At 40.8% G+C, this 19,562-nt stretch overlaps 1 protein-coding gene across 3 annotated transcripts in view; it reads right to left on the bottom strand.

Moving 5' to 3' along the window:
- Positions 1–19,562, bottom strand: part of TCF7L1 (transcription factor 7 like 1) — a 140,499-nt gene that overhangs the window by 17,945 nt on the left and 102,992 nt on the right. For 2 of the 3 annotated variants that reach the window (XM_075207222.1, XM_075207223.1), the window contains exons 1-3: positions 15,306–15,762; positions 14,903–14,963; positions 13,174–13,304 (exon numbers count right to left, since the gene is read on the bottom strand). In XM_075207222.1, the coding sequence (XP_075063323.1) occupies positions 13,174–13,304; positions 14,903–14,963; positions 15,306–15,491 (378 nt within the window). In that variant the 5' untranslated portion in view covers positions 15,492–15,762. Of the gene's footprint in view, positions 1–13,173; positions 13,305–14,902; positions 14,964–15,305; positions 15,763–19,562 lie in introns of those variants that run through there. The other variant, XM_075207224.1, reaches the window with a different exon arrangement.

The following is a 19,562-nucleotide window of genomic DNA, read 5'->3' as shown; positions in this document are numbered from 1 at the left end:
AGGAATGTACAGGCTGAGCTCATGGGGGCCCTAACACAGGGAGGGGGCACCAGGGCAATATGGTTCGGAGAAAAAATAAAAAAGGAACAAAGGGCAAAAATTGCATTTAACCTATTATTTTCTAGCAAAAAATCTAACTTCTGACTTGACATCATATTGTTGGGGATTACCGCTAAGTTTTATATATTAGTCATTAACAAGATACACTTGCCAATTACAGTACTCAGAGGTCACAATATACAGACGCCATGTTGAAATGATCGTGTACAAGGAGGCGAAGAGGCCTAGAATTTTTGAGGCACTCAGCGTTAAATGATATTCACAGCCCAATCAAATGAGGGGGGGTTATTGCAATCAAGGGGTTATAGGTCAGCCAGGCCTTTGGCTTGGGTTCCCATGGAAACATGGCCTATTCAGAAGAGAAGCAGACCCTTCTTCACCGAGACACAATAGGAACCATTAGTAAAAGGAAGAGATTGAGTGTGCATACAAGGGAGGGTGAAGAATGCTCTGCCTCAAGAGGAATTCCATTTTGCTTTTAAAATGTTCTGATAGTTAAATTTTTTAAGTGAAACAAAGTAGTCTTTCACGAGCCTCAAACAAAATAAACCTGCGCTGCTTTAATGCTCTCCCTTACGGTCATCAGAAGAGCTCATTAAATCACATGTAACCTATAAACAAAACAACTATATTAACATCCAGGTGTGGAGTATAAACAGCTAAATGTAGATCAATAAAGGATTCTCTTTCTGAAAAGCAGCCATCTTTGGTGAAGATGGATCATACACATTGTAGTGTGAAATATAAAGATTAGTCACAAAAGGCCACAGGATTTAGTACTGGTCAAATAACGCTATAAGTCTGATTCATTGAATAATTAGTAATTATAAACACAACTCACCATTCATACCAAATCAGCCATACTTTTTACTATTATCACCCCCTTTACTGCATTTATATATTCTATAGACCACCTCACATTTCACATTCCCTTCCATCATTATCTTCTGTAGTGAAAATGTTATTTTTTTTGAAGATGCTGGTCTTTAGTTATTTGTGCAATTAACTTAGCAAGTCCTGGTGCAACTGGACACTTGATAGACACTTAGACAAGAGCGTGAATACACAGACACGTTTTAGACTTTATACTTATTTTTTTTCTGAAGTAGAGATCTGGATGTGGACACATACTTCATTCTTCGTATACACATTACTCTAATGAATTGACTTTGGTATGTTCAACATCTTCGCTAGGGAATATTAAACTTTAACCCTGGCTCTGCAGGGGTTAATGGCTTCCACAATACATCGCAGGCCACTTGGACTAGAAGTTATTAGTAGGGTCTATTGAGAAGGAGGGGTAGGGGGCACATCCGCTCTGTGTTCGCTCAATGCTGAAATCTGAACCCCTTCATACAGAAATGCCCCGTAGCTGTTCATGCCATTTAACGCTTCCCTCAAAATATCCCCAATTGCTGCGATTCCCCCTCGCCCAACCCATCTGCTCCAGTCTGCTTTTTGTCCCAATACACCATGATCCCACAGACTAACACTGATTCAGTTGTGTCACAACAAAATCACACTCCCCCAGCCCACAACCAATCCATCACCATCCTATTTGCTCCAATATTGTTCTCTCCCATGCAAATGAGCTATGGACAAATCTAATTTTCCCCTCTAATCTATTTAGCATGCACATATTGCAGTCCCCTCTACTGACAAGATACTCAAGGCATCTACTAATCATCCAGGAAATCAGGAGTCCACCTTCCAATTCCTCAAATACTAATCAGTTATCATAATAAGAGCATTATGCATCGGTAGATATCCCAAAATCACAAAGTTAGGAAATAGAAGTCACTAAACCCTGGCCAGCCAATATCCTCCATGTATCACCCATAAGAGATATTATCCTGTTCTCCAGGGAGAAAAAGCTTTCCATAAATAGACCCACAGAGACCAAAAACACTGAAATGCAATTCTGGTCACTTGGCACCTATGTCTGTCCTATGAAATGTGCACCACATCCTCTTGTCACTCAATAAATCAGAGTAAGAGTCCGCTCTTCAGGAACATGATCCCTGTCCCGCCACCCCTACAGTGAGTACAGCTGGTGTAAGTGTTCAGAGGAGGGGGAGGGGGAAATAAACTAAAATAAAGTGTTATAATTGTACAATAGTAGCCCTTGACTATATAACTATGGCTCTCTGGGTGCAGAGTGGAGGAGTGTAAAGAAGGGAGAGCAGTATAACAGCTGCCCCTGAGGTGTCAATTATCCCAGAAACCTCCACACCACCTCCCACCCCTGACTGGTGTGAAATTACACAGGGCTCACAGGCATACTTCCTGGGCCAACTGGATGCCATATGGAGACCTGCACCAGTCCAACATGTGAATTATACAGCTGTACTGAACTGAAGAGCTTACTCTTTATATCAAAAGACACAAAACAATGCCTGGAGACAAAAATACATACATTTTTTTAAAAATCGAGAAAGATTCCCAATCCACATCTGTATTTGGAAGAGCTACATATCCTGTATACACTAAAAAAAGAACACAACTTTTAGGATCTAAAAGGACAAGACCTACTGTTTGGGGGATATATTTTTTACATTTGCTTGGGAAAGAACTTCTAGGATACAAACACCAGAAACATTTAAGTGAGGGATGTGCCAGATGATCACCATTTTTAACGTAAACCAAATTAATAAATAAAGAACTTTGTTTTGTTCCTTTAAGTCAGAATGTTAGTGGTGAAATCATGTTACCCCTCAGTTTGTATTTACCATCAGCTTTCACACAGGCTATACAATAGAAAAACAGAAAGTAGAAGAAATGGAGACCTTCTGGACGCAGATTATAACAATTTACCAACATTAACAATTTGACAGCAGCTATCTTTTTGGAAAAGGTAGTAAACGCCAAAAGGGTTAAAGAAAACAGAGAAAGTTATGAGCGCAGCTGGATTTTACTGCATGGGAATCATAATTAAAGACCCCCCCCTTCAGCCCCCACCTCATGCATACGCTCACAGCCCCCCTCCAAGACGCTCATTCCCCAAAATAATATGAGCCAGATGTGCCCTTGCAGCTGTCTGAGTGTGTAGCGGTGACCAATATGGGGGAGATTAACCCCCTGTGCTGCAGCCTCAAGAGATTAGAACTCGGTTTAAGCAAGTGGTAGATTTAGATTCAGGGGTTCAGAATATACAGGCAAAAAAAAACCCACACAAAAATCAGCTATTTGAGCCATGAAAATAGAAACATAATATTCCACAACTGCAGATATTACCAGTTACACTCACACATTTCACATCTTTAAGACTGAAGTAGAACATTTCATGGTTTTGCAATCTATGCTAGAAAGCAGATCCAGTTCAGCGTACACCAAAAGTTTGGAGTTAATTTAGGGTACATCCCCCTTCCATATAAAGAATATCAGGAGTGCTCTCGGTGCAGAGATTAGACTAATGAGGAGGATGTGAGAATTCTTTCACAATGAAAATTAAATAGAGTGTTAGAAATCTACAGCACAGAGCGACCAATACAGCAAATACGGTCTAAGGCTTTCAGAACATTTAGAGACTAACGCTGCAGAACTACCTGTGCAATAAGGCACATGGTGGGAGTCTCATTGTACATGCGGTTACAACTTAATGCCTGGGTTTTGAGGGGCTTTCAGGGAGGGGTCATAGAAGGGGTTGGGGGTGGGGGTAGTTCTCCCGCAGACTCTGAATCCTGCTCAGCTGGTTTCATGGTCTGCGCTGTGCATTGTGAGAATGAATAGCTCCTTTCAGCCTGTGAGACAAGAAGCTGTGTGCACAGCCTGAGGAGGGAGAGAGGGGGTTACGTTGCAGACCATTGCCCCATTAACCTTTTGCTGACTGAATTCTTGTACTGCAGGTATAGGGGCACACAGACATATGTCAACACAGGACAATTAAAAATGAAATCTTATTAGGAAAAAAAAAAAAAAAAAAATTCAATAAAAAGACATGCTCAAATAAATAGATATTTGACCTCTCTGTCTTGAATACCAGTAAACAAACACTTCAAATGCTAAATTAAGTTAGGTGTATTGTGTATAAAGGCAGCCATCTTTAATTACTGGTAACACAGAACTTTGGACAGCCATGCACAGGATGCAGAAGTGACACACTCACTTAAGGCTGTGCAGCACTGTGAAATTCCACATGTCAGGGAGGGAGAGGGCGGAGGGTGCAAGAACACAGACCCCTTTCAGTAAGCAAAAAAAACACAAACCAGGAGCACAGCCTAGATAGAGCAAAGAAGGGGAGGAACAGTAGGGGGGATAGCAAGGACAAAACACACACTCCATCTGCACTCAATAACTAGCCACGTCAAACGCAAATCCACACCGATTGCAAGCTTCTAAAGCCAGGCACTACTTGTATCAGATAGATGTGCATATCAAATCTATAGAAAAGCTGAAAAGTTTTCAGTTTGCCCGAGGGCCAGGATCAGTGTCCGTTTTGGCCACACATGTAGAAAGAATGGGCCAATGGCTGTAATATTACTGCATTTGTCACCATGCACAATAGTCAGGTTTGTCATTTTATTCTAGCACAGCTTCAGATTACAGCTATTTGGTTACCAGAGCACCACTTTGTTTGCCTTCACCCTGGAATGAGGAGCACCCCATTTGTGTTCTGCGTTCACTTCCTAGTAGAAGATACATGCAAATGGTGTGCAAGACAATGGATCATAGGAATACAGTGAGGTACCTTTAAATACACCAGGGGTATATTTATCAAGCTGCGGGTTTGAAATAGTAAAGATGTTGTCTATAGCAACCAATCTGCTGTCATTTTATAGAATGTACTAAATAAATGACAGCTAGAATCTGATTGGCTGCTATTGGCAACATCTTACCTTTTTCAAACCCGAAGCTTGATAAATTACAACCAGGTGTATACCACAGAGGCCCTGAAAGCAGCAATATGGTTTCTCAATGGCCAATTCTGACAAAAGAAAAAGAGGCATCTCCTACATCAATTTGGATGCAGTGGGAACAAAGATTCAAGACTATGAACTAGTGAAATCAGAGTGCTTTTTTTTCTAGTAAATAGATTGGCCCATGTCACAAAATGGCTGCCTCCGCTCCATTATACAGTATAAAGGTAATTGGTTATATTCATGCTTGGCTTACAAGTTTCTCTAGATACATAATTTAGACAGTTGGCAAAAATTAAATTATGCATCTTATTAAATGATAGAACGACACACGAGTGCTTCGTGGGAACCTGCATCTTATTGCTAATGTGCTCTCGACCGAAAACACCTTTTTCTTGTGTCCAACATTCAAGGGGATCACCGGTGTGTACTGACTGGCTTATCTCTGTTAGGAGACGTTATCTAGCTGGGTTCTGACAACGCTGAATGCGCATCATATCAATGAAACACAGGGGCAGAGAAAGTGCCAATGTTTAGCAGCCCTTGCTATTCAAAGACTGGAACATTTGACTTCTAAGAACATTATAAAATACTTAATGTTCAACATCCAAGAAAGCATCTATTAATTTAAACAAGAGAACAGAAATGTAAAAGTGCATTGAAAATAGTTTACGTGTGGAGCATAGAAGACGTGGCCTGGTAACTATTTATATATGTTAATATTCTACAAATAGTACTACTAATAATTTTAATCAATTTCCCATGAACATCAGTCAATTATTAAGGGGGACCTCCATAAATTACATAACGTAACAAGCTGTTTAGATGAAGAACACAATCGACAGCAGTTGTAGAATGCTTGTAAGCAGAAGTAAGCAAACTAGACTGGTCACGTCAGCATGTGAGCTTCCCTTCTATATCTATTCCATATTTCCTTATTTGCTTCAAAAAAAAATAATTAAAAGCTGGCTATAGAGGCAAAAATTATTCACATTCTAAAACAAACTATGAAGTTTATATACGATTAGATACATTGACAATGATTGCATTTATATATTTTTAATGCCAACATTAAAATAATCACTTCACACATCAACATAAGATTTGTGGCAGGATTACGCTGTATATTCTTCAAAGAGATTGAATTTAACCTCTTCCGATTTAGGAATGGGGGCAAATTTCTAAGAAAAACAATGAGCTCTTAATATCGGACTTTAACATATGTGGCCAGCTAGTTCCATTAGTCATTAGGTAGATTGTGCTTTATAATGGGCGGATGGCATTTTCCTGGACAGCAGTGTCTGTGGTGGCCCTTTATTTAGTTCTTCAAAACTGTCATCATTAGTCAGTACTATGTCTGTAGTTCAGGCCTGTATACTGTGGTTAAAGCTGGGTGCTTCTGGGAAAGGATTAGGAAGTTTTTTTTTCTGTGCTCTGCCTGAGGGCCCCACTCCTGTTAAGACTCGTCCCACCTCCCATCCAGAACACCATTCCAATAGCAGTGGATGGGTGTTGCACTGTTGACTTGGTGTTACATCAGGACTCAAACACTGAACATCTCAACTTACTTGGCAAAGACCCTACATATTTCAAACTATCACGAAATTTCCCCCTCACCCAATACTATAAGCAATGTCTGGCACAGAGGGAGTTAAAAAAATATTAAGCTCAGTTATAAAAAATGGCGGCAGCCATTTTAATTTTACATATAAGTCAAAACAAAAAGACAATTCTCGACTCTATACAAAAAAGTGACCAATTGGATTATCTGTATTAAACAGATGCTTCATTTACAGATGTGTAAATGGGCACACTTCATAAAATCTATTTTTTTTGAACGGTTTGAACAAAGTTTGACAATAGTCCAAATTACAGCAAATCAACAAGTCTCTCGGGTCGTATTATGTGTAATTTCAGATGCAATCAATAATTAGCTTTGGCAAGTCTCTCTAGACTTTGCTAGGTCATCATATAGGACACTAGGTGTAGTATAAAATATATCCATCTCAGAAGAAGGCTGTCTGTATATTAGGCTCCTGTGAAACTAGTCCCAGCATGCATTGGGCACGATGTTCCACAACAGATGGAGCTCGTCAGGTTCAGCTAGCCTAACCTATATTCATTACTTAAGTGCACAGGGGAAAAAAATATTTTAAAACCGAAAGAAAAAAAACCCAACACATTTTAGTACATACCTTAAAAAAAAGTTAAATAATCTCACCATGCACGTGTGCATTGGTAAAACAAACTCCAAAAGGAATGCACTAGAATAAAGTTCACTAGGAGGTGAAATTTGAGGGGGGGGGGGGGGGAACTATGAAAAACAATACATATGTACAGATAGAGCAAGGGCACTTATAATCTGTTTTGCACTTTGCATACTAGGATTGCATGCCACATGAACACAATTCCTCTAATACAACCACTCATTAACTGTATTTGCATTGCACTATTAATCTGTTATTGCAGAAAGATATCACATTTCCAATACAAATTATTTTTAATGCCATCGTCCTAGACTCCAATATCAATTCCATAGCTGCTTAATCCTTTTGCCCGGGGACGATTGAAGTTATTCTATTGAAAATGATCATTTTGATGTCCCATTTTGTCCACCAGTGCTAGCCCATAATTTGTAAATAGAATCCCCTCCCCCTCCCCCATTCAGACCTAGCAACATTCTGTGCCCATGACCCTTTCAGTGTGGGCTAATGATGTAACAAGTATACATAAATGAAGGTTCACATTTTCTTTGCCTAACTGCCTTGTTCGGTGGAAGGCATAAGACCTACTTTGAGGTTCTCCATGTACAGGTTATACACGAACTTAGGGCGCAAAGTCCTCATCGCTGCCGACTTTTATGGACCCTCTGGACCTGACCATGCTCAGTGGCATTATCATGTGCTCCAAGTAATGTACCACTAAGCCACTGTAGGGCTTTGGGAGGAGAGGAGGGGATTGTGGGACAGAGGAAAAAAATGGTTCTATGGTGTGGTCGACATCATATATAGTTAACAGATAGTAGTGCCGCTGGCAGATAACCAAACGATCACAAAACATTTTAAGACTATATATAAAAATCACACAAACCTACACAAAACAAACAAAAAAGTCTTTAGATTTGTAGAGTAAAATAAAGCTTTCTATAGTTCCAGGAATACAACTACAAGCTAGATATAAAATGTAAAAAGTAAAAAAAATAAATAAATTTACACACAGTAAATTTAGGTTTGAGGGGCTGAAAACTATTTTGGATAGTAAATATTGTCCATATTCATAGCTGTGACGCAGGGGGAACAGGTGCAACATTTCTCCCTCTCAGCTCAGATTTGTGAGTTGTAGGTAACAATAGGGTCCTGTTTGTGTAAAAGTAGTCCCTGTATACCCAGCCACCCCCTGCTTTCATTCACTTAACACCTATTGTTCATTTCAGAACAGGAGGTCTCTGTTTACCCCGCCCCCCATCTCCCAATTAGCAGAGATGTTATTTCAGTAACAAGGCACCGGCACCAACACGGAAACCTGTGCCCAGGACACGCACACAGGAAAGGAACACAGATAAGAGACGCCACAGATTTTATGAAAGGGGTCGGCCCAAGAGCATGCATATTAAAGAAAAAATATATATATCACCCCTTTCTACTTTCTGTACCCCATAATTTCTGAAAAATTAATAATAAAAATACTATTGAAGTAAAAAAAAATAATTATATATATACACACATACATACATACATACACATATATATATGTATACACACACACACACACTACTACTTCAGCAGGCAGGTCCTATAATGGCCGGCGTGAGTTGGAAGCATCAGCCACACATATGCACAGACATATGCCACAAGACAATGTAGCTCATTACAGGCCATACAGAAATGTACATTTTGTTTATACATAGGGTGTCATATGGACCCACAGAAAAATAACTTGTAGGAAGGAAAGCAGGAAGGAAACTGGTCTCGGGGAAGGAAGAGCCAGATAAACATGCAAGTTGACCCAGAACGCACACATACAGCATCATATGGCTCAGCAGACACTAGAGGGACAGGGCACAGCATTGCCCTTATAGAAAGGTGTTATTTATGGAGCGGTCTTCCAGCAGATGTGGTAGGAGTATAACAAGCAAGCGAGCAGAAAACTTTATATTCGTCCAAAGAAAAAACTACAAGTCATTTGTAGCCAACATTTGTATCATGGTGACCCAACAGGTTGTCAAACAGCTTCCGAGACTGTTCAGTTGTCTCTTTCCTGGGAAAGACCCCGCTGTGAAGAAATGTTTTGTCTCCGAGTACATTGTAATTTGGCATTTGCTTCAGTGCAACTATACTGTAAGTGGTCATGTCACGTAAGGGTTATTTATAGCTACCTAATGTGTATATTGAAGGCCATTTATGAAATACTGTGCCACAGACAACTGCAGAATAATCAACGTTGCCTATAGCAGTGTGGTATAAGTAGAACATACAAAGCACTGCTTGTGAGAGGTTCTCATTTTGAGGGAGAATGGGAACATGATTCGGAATGGGGCACAGCTGGTATCAGAGTAGGTTGTACACAAATGTGAGGGAGAGTTACACCAGAAATCAATTTAGGGTTTGGCTTAGGACAGCGTTGCAAAAGTGTATGGAAAGGCATTTAAGTCTAGTGCCATTTGTGTCATTAAATCTGATTAAGTACTCTTACCCGCACACAGGAATCATGTTCTCTACTCGGTATCTAAACAGAGGCCATAACAGGAGTGTAACAAGCCATGTCGTACATGTATATTTGTAATCTGCATTTCTGCCGCTTCCACACATTGCTCAAATAGTGATCAATTCAAATACACCAATCCTCCAAACCCTAACACAAGGCCAGACTAATTCCAAAATCCTGGACGTGTACTATACTACATTGGAGTACACACAAGAAAGCTCCAAAACATGGCAGTATGTTTATTAGAGTCCGGACAGCAAGCACTATCCTAGGCCTGAACCAGTTCAACCTATTGCAAATTAGGAAAGGGGGAGGGGGGGAATAAATAAAAAAAAAAATCAAGTTCCCAACTGGTTGCTATGATTTACATTTACATGTGCATAAGTTCATTTAAATTTACCTCCCCACCACTACTGTGTTTCTGGATTTAGTGAGAACTGAACAGTATGTTGGATGTTTTTAGTTGTAAAGCAGTTTGTTGTGGGTATCTTAATGGGCATAAAATGCTGTTTAGTTTAGTTTTGTCTAATTAGTTTGCAGGCATAATTCTCCAAATTGCTTCTTCATTGATATCTCACAACTACCACAACAAACATGGTGGAGACCTTTATCAACAGCCATGAGCGTGGGCTATCTTCCTCATAGCATGCGTATATATATTTACAGTATTTTCTACATAACTATATCAATGCAACACGCACATTAGCCCCTATGATTTGTCACATGGTCAAGTTCTTAACAACAGAAGCAGAAGTTGCGGGACAGCAGTGTTCCCCAGCCACCCACTGAGGTGGGACCAAGACATTTCAGTTAATTGAGACAGGTATGGGATTTTAATTAGGCAGCAGTCATGTGCTGCAACAGTCTTGTTTGGGGTAGGTTTAGATGGCTTATAAACCCTCCTCCTGTCCCTCAGGGTGAGGCAATTTACAATGCACATGGGGAGGGGGGCGCATCATTCCTGTCCTGTAGAGGAATTTAATTTGCAACCAGACAATTCACCCTGATCACCTCCCAAAACAGAGCACACAATGCTGGCTCATTAACAGCACTCAGTGGTAGCTGAGGGGGTCATTTAAATAATAAAGAAAGAGACAGACAAAAGCAGAGGGGATTGATAATCCCACCAACAGCTCCATTGTCCCTTAACCCCTTGTAAATCATTCAAATCTCATATGGAGGAACATGCAGAAATGTGATGGCAGATCCAAAACCTCTTCCATTGACAGAGAAACACAAATCCAAACTGTATTTGCCCAGTAACAGTGATCACTTATTAGTGATCAAAATGACCAGCAGCCATTTTTCTATCACCTTGCTCTCAATGTGGTTTCAGTAAAGAGCAAACTCCTTCACAAATAGGCCCATTAATCAGCAGTGACAGATTGTAAACAGTGTTCATAGACTGCTATTCTACATATTAATTCATTTTGCCAAAGTCAAAATTAACGCTCAAAAATACAACCTTTCTGTAAGGAAAACACTTACAGTCAAGTTTTACCACACCACACTCAGAATATTAATATACCTGGTTTCTCCCCTTGCACCACTTAAAGTGGTGATTATGTGAGGGTGTTAATTAAAGAAAAGCACACAAACCATAAGACAAACCCAGAATTTCCCCCATGTTGGGGTACTAGTTTTTATGCACGGTGACAATTCACTATTCAGGCACAAGAGGTGGGGGGGTATAGGAAATGCAAGAGTAATGTAACAAAGCCCAGTCTGTGCACAGAGGAACACCTTGTCCTGCTCTGCTGGGCTTATAGTGGGCACACAGACCCCAGTCAAACTCCAAGTAAAATACCCTCTTATTCAGGGACTGAACAGGAAAAACAAAAAAAAAAAAAAAGAAAGAGAAAAACTTTAATTTCAAAATATTTAAAGGGGGCCTATCAGCTATATATAGCGGAGACAGACAATTTGGAGTCAAAATAACATTGATGGGGCACAGTGATGTCACTAGCTCCGACTGAACACAAACTGAATATTGCTCCAGCTCACAAAATGGCTGCCTTCACCATGTGTAAGGTGTTGGTTGTAGCCCTGTCTTTAAAAAGGACACAAAGGAAGACAAATGCACATACATAAATAAAGTCATTAACATTACTTTACTTGTACAACACTCATTATGCAGTTCCAGAGAGATCTATAGACCTCAACATTGTGCGTTAGACAAATACACTGTTAGGTAATTAAAGATTGCCAGGAATGGTGGGGCATGCAAACTAGGTGGGTGAGGGGGAAAAAACGCTCTTTAAAAATTACAAGGTACAACTCAAGAGTTTTTCCTGAACATAGGCCATTTTCAGAAAAGCAGCCAATGTAAAGCAGAAATGCCACGCTGCATGTATACCAGTCTTATCTTTTCCACAGATTTACACAATATTCTGTTCCTTGTCCCCAGACTAGTGACACAAGAGGTATGACAGGACATCTATCCAGCAATACACTCAAGAGTTAAATTTGCAGTGTGAGATTTCAGATCTCTACATAGTAAATACTACATTATAATGATCAATCTACAAAAAAAAAAAAAACACTAAAAAACACACAGTGCCTTAAATCACCCTTCCGTTTATATACGTGTATTCATGTTATAAGCCAAAGCGTTTTCAAGTTGCTGAAAAATTGTTAAAGACCAGAAATATATAGCTCTCAAAACAATACTATCAAATGATTTCATCCCAAAATACAGTGGGTCACACAAATACACTGTAAGAATAGCACAAGTATTTAAGAGACAGCAGGTAAAAAAATGTATTTTAAAGACTATCCCAAATACGGAAGTACATGAAGATCCAAGTACCCACTCTAGCCAAAATGTATGTATGTATGTATGTATGTATGCATGTATGTATGTACCTATAGGACTGATTGACCAACACTACATTTAGAGGCACAACCTCAACTAAACCACAGGGGCCAGCCAGAACTTGCTTTATTGTCCAACTTGCACTAGACAGATGAAAGGCAATTGCTGATTGGTTGTCATGGTTCACTGCCAATTTCACACCCATGTGCAGTTTTAGAAAAAAACATGCGCCTCTTCCTCAAATGCAGTCTATAGCAAACACTGCACAACTGCAACACTATTTTAAATTTGTGAGGTGGCAGTATTGCAAAATACAGAAAAAAGATGTAAGTCCCAATTACAATGTGTACCTAGTGTCTATCCTAATGGCCACTCCCACATTTAAACTCTATTGGAGTACACTACTTTTAATGCCATAAACTAGAAATAAAATCAGTAGTAATCAGGCAGTATCCTTTAATCATCCAAAAATTCTGTGACAGCTCAGAGTAATAAAGAGTGGTCTACATACATGTATGTAGGACTGGAGCGCCATTTATCTTCTACAAATACAGATTTACCCTAATGTTTACCCAAAGTGAAATGAATGCCCCCCGCCCCCATACAACAATGCAACACTTGTTCCCATGAGTCATTATTGCAGTAAATCCTTCACAATACCCCGTCACTGACAGCTTACTACAAAAATAAAAAAAGATGCAGATTAAAATGGTATTGTCACGTTTGGAAAGTTCTTACTGTGCGTGCACTGGGCGAGAGGGCACCATTGGGCAAGTAATGGCCTCCAAGGTCAGGAATCATCAGGAATGGGTACCCGGCATAGGGCGGTCCTTTGAAGAAAGCTGCATCTTGGTGCTGCCTCCTAAATGCTGTTGGGAAGAGGGACAATATAGAGTAAATAGCTTGACAAGCACACCCCATCAACGGACCACTGGTATACAAATAGTGGTATTACAATAGCTCAAATGCCAGACAGGGCAAGATCACAATCCTCTCACTAGTAAACATGGCACAGGCCATATTTGGATGTACAGGCGCACGGGTCTCTTTGTGCACGTTGAGGTTAGCATTTAAAAAAAAGACAAAAATTAGTTATTTGATTATTCTTTTAAACCAAGATAATCCATAACATGATTTCATGTTTACCTCATGCTAGGAGAAAATGTCCCCATCCCCCAGACAGACATGCTGGAGCAGTGACTCACCTTGTGCTACATTACTCTTCACAACACATTATACACAATTACTGTTACATTAAGATAAAGCTTCGTTTAATGAAAACAGACAAATATTTGCGTACAGAAAAAAATAATTATTCTGAATGTAATATACAGTCTAGACAAATCAAAAATGAAGGACTTTTAAACTTGACATTTTTCAATTTCCACTTTTCTATCGTCGGGTAGTAGTTTTTTCCCCAACATACGTCGATTGTTAGCTAAACTGAGAGCGCATGCCCTGTATTCACTTCAAGATTAGCATCATGGCTCCCACAGAACAGAAACTTGTACACATGCACAAGTCCAAAAAAAAAATAACGGATGACATCCTTTGCAAATTATGTAGCACCAGAGAAATACATGTTTTGTTTGTGTTAAAAATAATCCTACACAAAATCAGGCTAGCTGAAAATATAATATTACACATTACATTTAAAGATATAGCATTTAATAAATAAGTGGATTTCAGAAATGAGCCTACCGTGAGACAATTCAACCCTTGTTTTGTTAATACAAGGCCAAAGACTTCAACCACCTATAGGGGATTTTTGTGGTTTTGTTTTTTGTTTTTTTAGAACAATAAAAATACAAACAGAGTACCACATGCAGTTATAAACTGCACAATGCCAAAATACATTAACAATTTGTACCCATAAACCCACCTATAGATAAAATTGTTAGCTTGTTGAAAAGGTATGCGACATTCTTGCAACAATTGTTTTTGCAGACATTTTTTCTAATTTGAATTTTAAGACTGAGCCACAAATTGATAATTACATTTCTGTATTTGAGGATTGCACAATCATAAAACAAATAGTATTACTTCAATAATATTTATTATTATGAATATATTCTAGGTAACAGAATGTTAAATAGTGGATTATATTTGAACCACAAATTAAATATATTTTGTGTAAATCCAGGAAATCAGAACGGATACAACATGACAGTTAATTTGCTACTGAAGAGAGCTTGCAATCAAATGTGTGCTTAATGAGTAATTTTGGGGACTTTCAATAACTAATGCATAGATTACAATTCTAGGGAGTTCTCCACATTAGTTTTGACAACCACCATGATTTCTAAATAAATTACTCTTAAGTGGGAACTCAACCTAAAAGTTTTCTTTTTTTTATAATACCTGGGCAATGATGAACTGCCAAAACACTATAAAAAAACAGCCATCATTTAAGCAACAAATTAAGAAAAAACAACAACAAAAAACCCGAGGTGTGGGGGTGACTCACCTTCAGACAGGTAATCCCGGTGTTTCTCAAAGCTCTCTCTTGGAGGGGGGCGCCTCTCCGCCTGGAAACGGGTGAATGGAGAGTCACAAATAAGTTGAGAACAACATCCTGCCTAATGTTTGTTTCAGGATCAGATGAATCGGGACACGCGGACTGTGCGTTCCCAGCGGGACATGGGGCAGCAGGGATTACACACAGACGCATTGTTATATAGGGGAACGCGTTCAGGGTATGGGGCCCATCTGAGTACGTGAACATATGGGACAGCACTACATAAGCCCATGTGGAGAGGTGCGGGTGCATTTGTGTGGTTTCTAGGGAGGTTGTCAGGATACGTGTCAATAAGGGACAGTATTAGGGGAGGCTGTATATTGGGGTACACACACAGGGGAAGCGCTCATACCTCAGAGTCCGAATCGCTGCTGTGATTCTCCGTTTCGTTGACCAGCGAGGATTTGACGTCTGCCAGGTCCCCTTCAGCTGAGCCCTCTCCGGGGCTCTTATCCTCCTGCTCCCCCTCATCCTTAAACCGAATCAACTCATCGTTAGCCCCCAGCTCATCCCCCCCTCCGCTGTTTAACTGAGGCATCGTGACACCAAGGATAGAAAAAAATCCAAAACTTAGCCCCCTTTGGAGAACAAAAATATCTGACAACCTCTAGAAGCTCCCCCTTCAGAAAGTAAGACAAACAACCCTATGCGACATAGAGGCGACCCGAAAAAAAACTTCCTAAACTTCAGGAATGTTCCCAAGTTTAAGCTAAACAACCTATTATTGAACTATACTGCCAGATCCCTCTAAAAACTAATGATAAACACCCCCTTCCATACGCAGACGCCCCCCTAAATACACAGCATATTCAGGGTCTCAGCCCCCCCACCCCACTGCACAAGCTGGCTCTCCCCCCATTACACTGCACAGCCTCCCTCCTCCCCACTACAATGCACAGCCAGGCTCCCCCTCCTTCGCAGAGCAAACTTCCTGCAGCCTCCTAAGGAATGAGATGTTTTCTTTCAGTAACAGAATGTCTTTGTATGTTACAATCTGCTCGGCATTGCAGCCCCTGTGCAAACAGAGGGTCCAAAAACTGATGCAAGAATTCCAAATAAGTCCCCGTTCCACCCAACGCTACTCAGCCCCTGCAACAAGTAGGACCCTAAAAAAAACAAGACTGCGTCTAACTCCCCCCTCCTTGTTCTCTGCCACCTCCCTTTACAATCCAGGGGGACTGTGAAGTTCCTTGAAAAAGTTGCAAAAAAACAAAAATTAAATCACAGCTCCAGGAGTGCAGAGATGTCCAAATGAGAGAGGAACAGCTTCCTCCCAGCCAGCTCCAATCTTCTACTCAGGGTCTCCTGTGTCCTGCTTTTTTTTTTTTTTTTCCTCTCTTTTAGGGGAGGGGAATTACATACCCCCAGCCTGTAGGATCTGTTTGAGATCCTGCTCCTTTCACTGGGTAAACTATAATGCGGACTTGCAAGAGCAGGATCCCCAGCCAGAATACATGGGAGGAGTCTGTGCATGCAAACTGACACTTATTTAAAAAGAACTGCTCAATGGACAATTGAGGGAATGAGGCCAAGATTAACTCTTCTGCTTCTTAAGTGGGAGGGTAGGGGGTGGGATGCATAATTTAACTCCCTTGTTGCCACTGCAATCCTGTTAGCACTATGATCACTGGTTTAAGCAAACTTCTAACATACACAATTTGTCTACATAGAACAGTAACATGACCTAGTGCTGCATTTGTGTTTGTATATTCAGAATATTCCAAATATTTCCATGCTACAAATTGATTTAATACCCTTAAAGAATTTTATAATTTTCTTTTCTTTAATATTTCTAAAAATCTAAAGGTAACTAGACAATGTGGCCATCGTTCTTGTGTTCCACAAAGTTTGCAGATATTTACTAGGGAGGCTACTTATTTTGTAAACTATTTATATCAGGAATGTTCAAAAAGCTAGGTTACTGGATCTGGTTCGTCACTGTGTGCTGGTGACCCCCAGTTTCCTCCATAGCCACAGTCCTACAACATCTAAATTGTTCAGGCCTCAAACTTCCTATATAAACACTTAACTAACCATCACAGATTTTTTTGATTTGATTTGTATTGGTAGTGTGTTTTGCCACATTGATTTGTTAATCTAGATTGTGCGTGAAGGATTTGCTAGAGCCAGGCCCGGCGCTCCCATTAGGCAAGGTTAGGCACTTGCCTAGGGCGCCGGGCTCTGGAGGGCGCCACAGAATACTAAAAGACTTTAAAACTGTGCGGCGACCGCTGACCATACCTGTCACGGCCGCCGCACAGCATTCAGATGCACGGGGAGGGGGGGAAGAGGCTATCTTGTCACCACCGCCGCCTCTCTGCTCCGTCTCCTCCCCTCCACTTACTAGTGTCAGTGATTGGAGGGGAGGAGACGGAGCAGAGAGGCGGCGGTGGTGAGACAAGGTAAGGAGAGGAGGGTGGCGATTTTTTTTGGGGGGGGGGCGAGTTTTGCGGAGGGGGGGGGCGCCGCTTTTTTAAAAATGCCTAGGGCGCCGTGGACCCTAGCACCGGCCCTGGCTAGAGCGTTGACTATACTGTATAACAGGGTCGTTCTTCCTCTCAAAATTCCCAATTTGAAGATCTGCAAATTGCACTGATTTAATGGAGACCCCAATTCTCACTGTTGGCTCCATGTGCTCTTGGGTGTCACTCTGTCTTCCCATATCACAGTCACCAGGAAATACATTGTAAATTCAATTAAGAAGCAAAAATTAGTTTGAAGCATTACGTGTACAGCACTGTGTAAAGTTATGTGGCTTTTTATAAAAAATAATGGTAATCATGAAGCTTAGAGTCATAAATTATTTCAACACTGTGACTAGTACGGAAGATGGATTTATATTATATGCAGTGTTCAAGACTCTATGGGGGAGACCCAATTCAATTAATTGCAAAATAGTGCCGGAGGCTTGTGCCATGAGGCTCTGCTGCGATGTCCGGCATGAAATCTTCTCTTAGTTTTGCACCCACCTCATTGTTTACATGTGCGTCCATGTTTACCTCTGTAGGATTTTATGAAATTAAAAATATTGTAATTTACTGAACCATTCTGATTTATATGTAGCATATATTCTCTATAAGATCATGAGACTTTATTACTCCTTGGGGTGCTGTGCTGATGCCGGTGATTATGTTTTAGCGTGGGATATTTACTGAAGGAAGCATGGACACAACACAGATAGACTGAGAGATAAGCTCAGGGTGCTGTATAAAGAGGTGCATAGAACAATAGCTGTGTACATGTAAGCTTACTGACAATAGCAACAACTTGGTCTCGCTTAGGAAGTGCCTTTCATGCACACATCACAACACCTTGGTTTTGAACCAGAGCACCTGGATGACCCAAACTTGCCCACTCTTCCGGACATTCAGGGAGACTCCTTAATTTCAGAGAGTACTTCTGGACTCTCGGCAGAGTAGTCCACCTTCCCGGATCTCGCATCACTCCAGGACCTTCCAGCTAAAAAGTAGACAAATATAGGATGACCCATTCAGTGCACATCATAGTTGCCAAATGTTTACTCTTTCCGGAGATCCCGTAGGGGAATTGAAGTGTGAGGAGGGAAGGGGGAGAGGCACTAAAATCCGCATAATTTTTGCCTTGCCCCCCTATGTAATGACATGTTAGCGTCATTTTGGCGCCGGGGGTTGGGCGAAAATGACACAAATCATGTCATGGAGGTTCCCATCCCATTTCACTAGGAAGTGGGCAGGATGCAGCAGTATGGCTTGCTCTCCTGGAGTCCGGGAGACCTACCCGTTATTCGGGAGTCTCCCGGACATTCCGGGAGAGAGGGCAAGTATGGTGCACATCATGGTGCCCTTGGCAAACTAGAAGTACAACTAGGTGTGTGTGCAGAGGAGGTAACATATCCTGAGGTGCACTGTGCAAAACTATAAACGTCATATTAAGATCCAATCTCCTACCAATTTAGGGAACCAACACAAAGTAATAAAACTAGGCTGGTTATTAACAAACAGACAAAAAGGTAAGAGGTATTGCTTACAATCTATAGGGTACTTATCCCAAATAATGCAATAACAGCAGCTTGATGAGATATGGGTTCAGTGATTGCATTTAAAGGGCTCACAAACCTGCTCATTGCCTGATCCATTCATGTTCTGTGTATGGTGTTATCATGTCAAATCTTTACCGACCGTTATTTTGTTGTAAACAGTATATGAAAAGATTGCATATTCTTTCTTTACTTCCATTAAATGTACCGGACAGTGGCACCTGGAATAAGCCAGCTCTACGGCAAATGTCAACTAGAGCCCACCGTGTGACTTCCATACTAAGAGCTCAGGAGGGGTCTCAATGTATTCTGTAGCCCATATTCTCCTTCTTCTTTTCTCTACCCCATTTTCTATCACCTCCTCCCATTCTCTCCCCTTATTCCATGGGAGGGGCCTCCCAGATCTGTCAGTGTCTCATCCAGAGCTGGAGGGAAAGTGACAGAAAACAATGTTTCTTTCTTAAAAATCCCTGGAAAGGAAAAGGAAAAAAAAAAAAACAGGAGACCTCTGAGTTTAGACAATTAATCATTGGTTTACCAGCCCCCCATCAGTCCACTCTCCGAGCATTGTGATGGGGCACACATCTGTGCAAC

This window comes from Mixophyes fleayi, chromosome 4 (assembly GCF_038048845.1).
Source record: "Mixophyes fleayi isolate aMixFle1 chromosome 4, aMixFle1.hap1, whole genome shotgun sequence".
Taxonomy (NCBI): Eukaryota; Metazoa; Chordata; class Amphibia; order Anura; family Limnodynastidae; genus Mixophyes; species Mixophyes fleayi.
The sequence above is the reverse complement of the archived record's forward strand: the minus strand, read 5'-3'. Positions and strand labels throughout refer to the sequence as shown.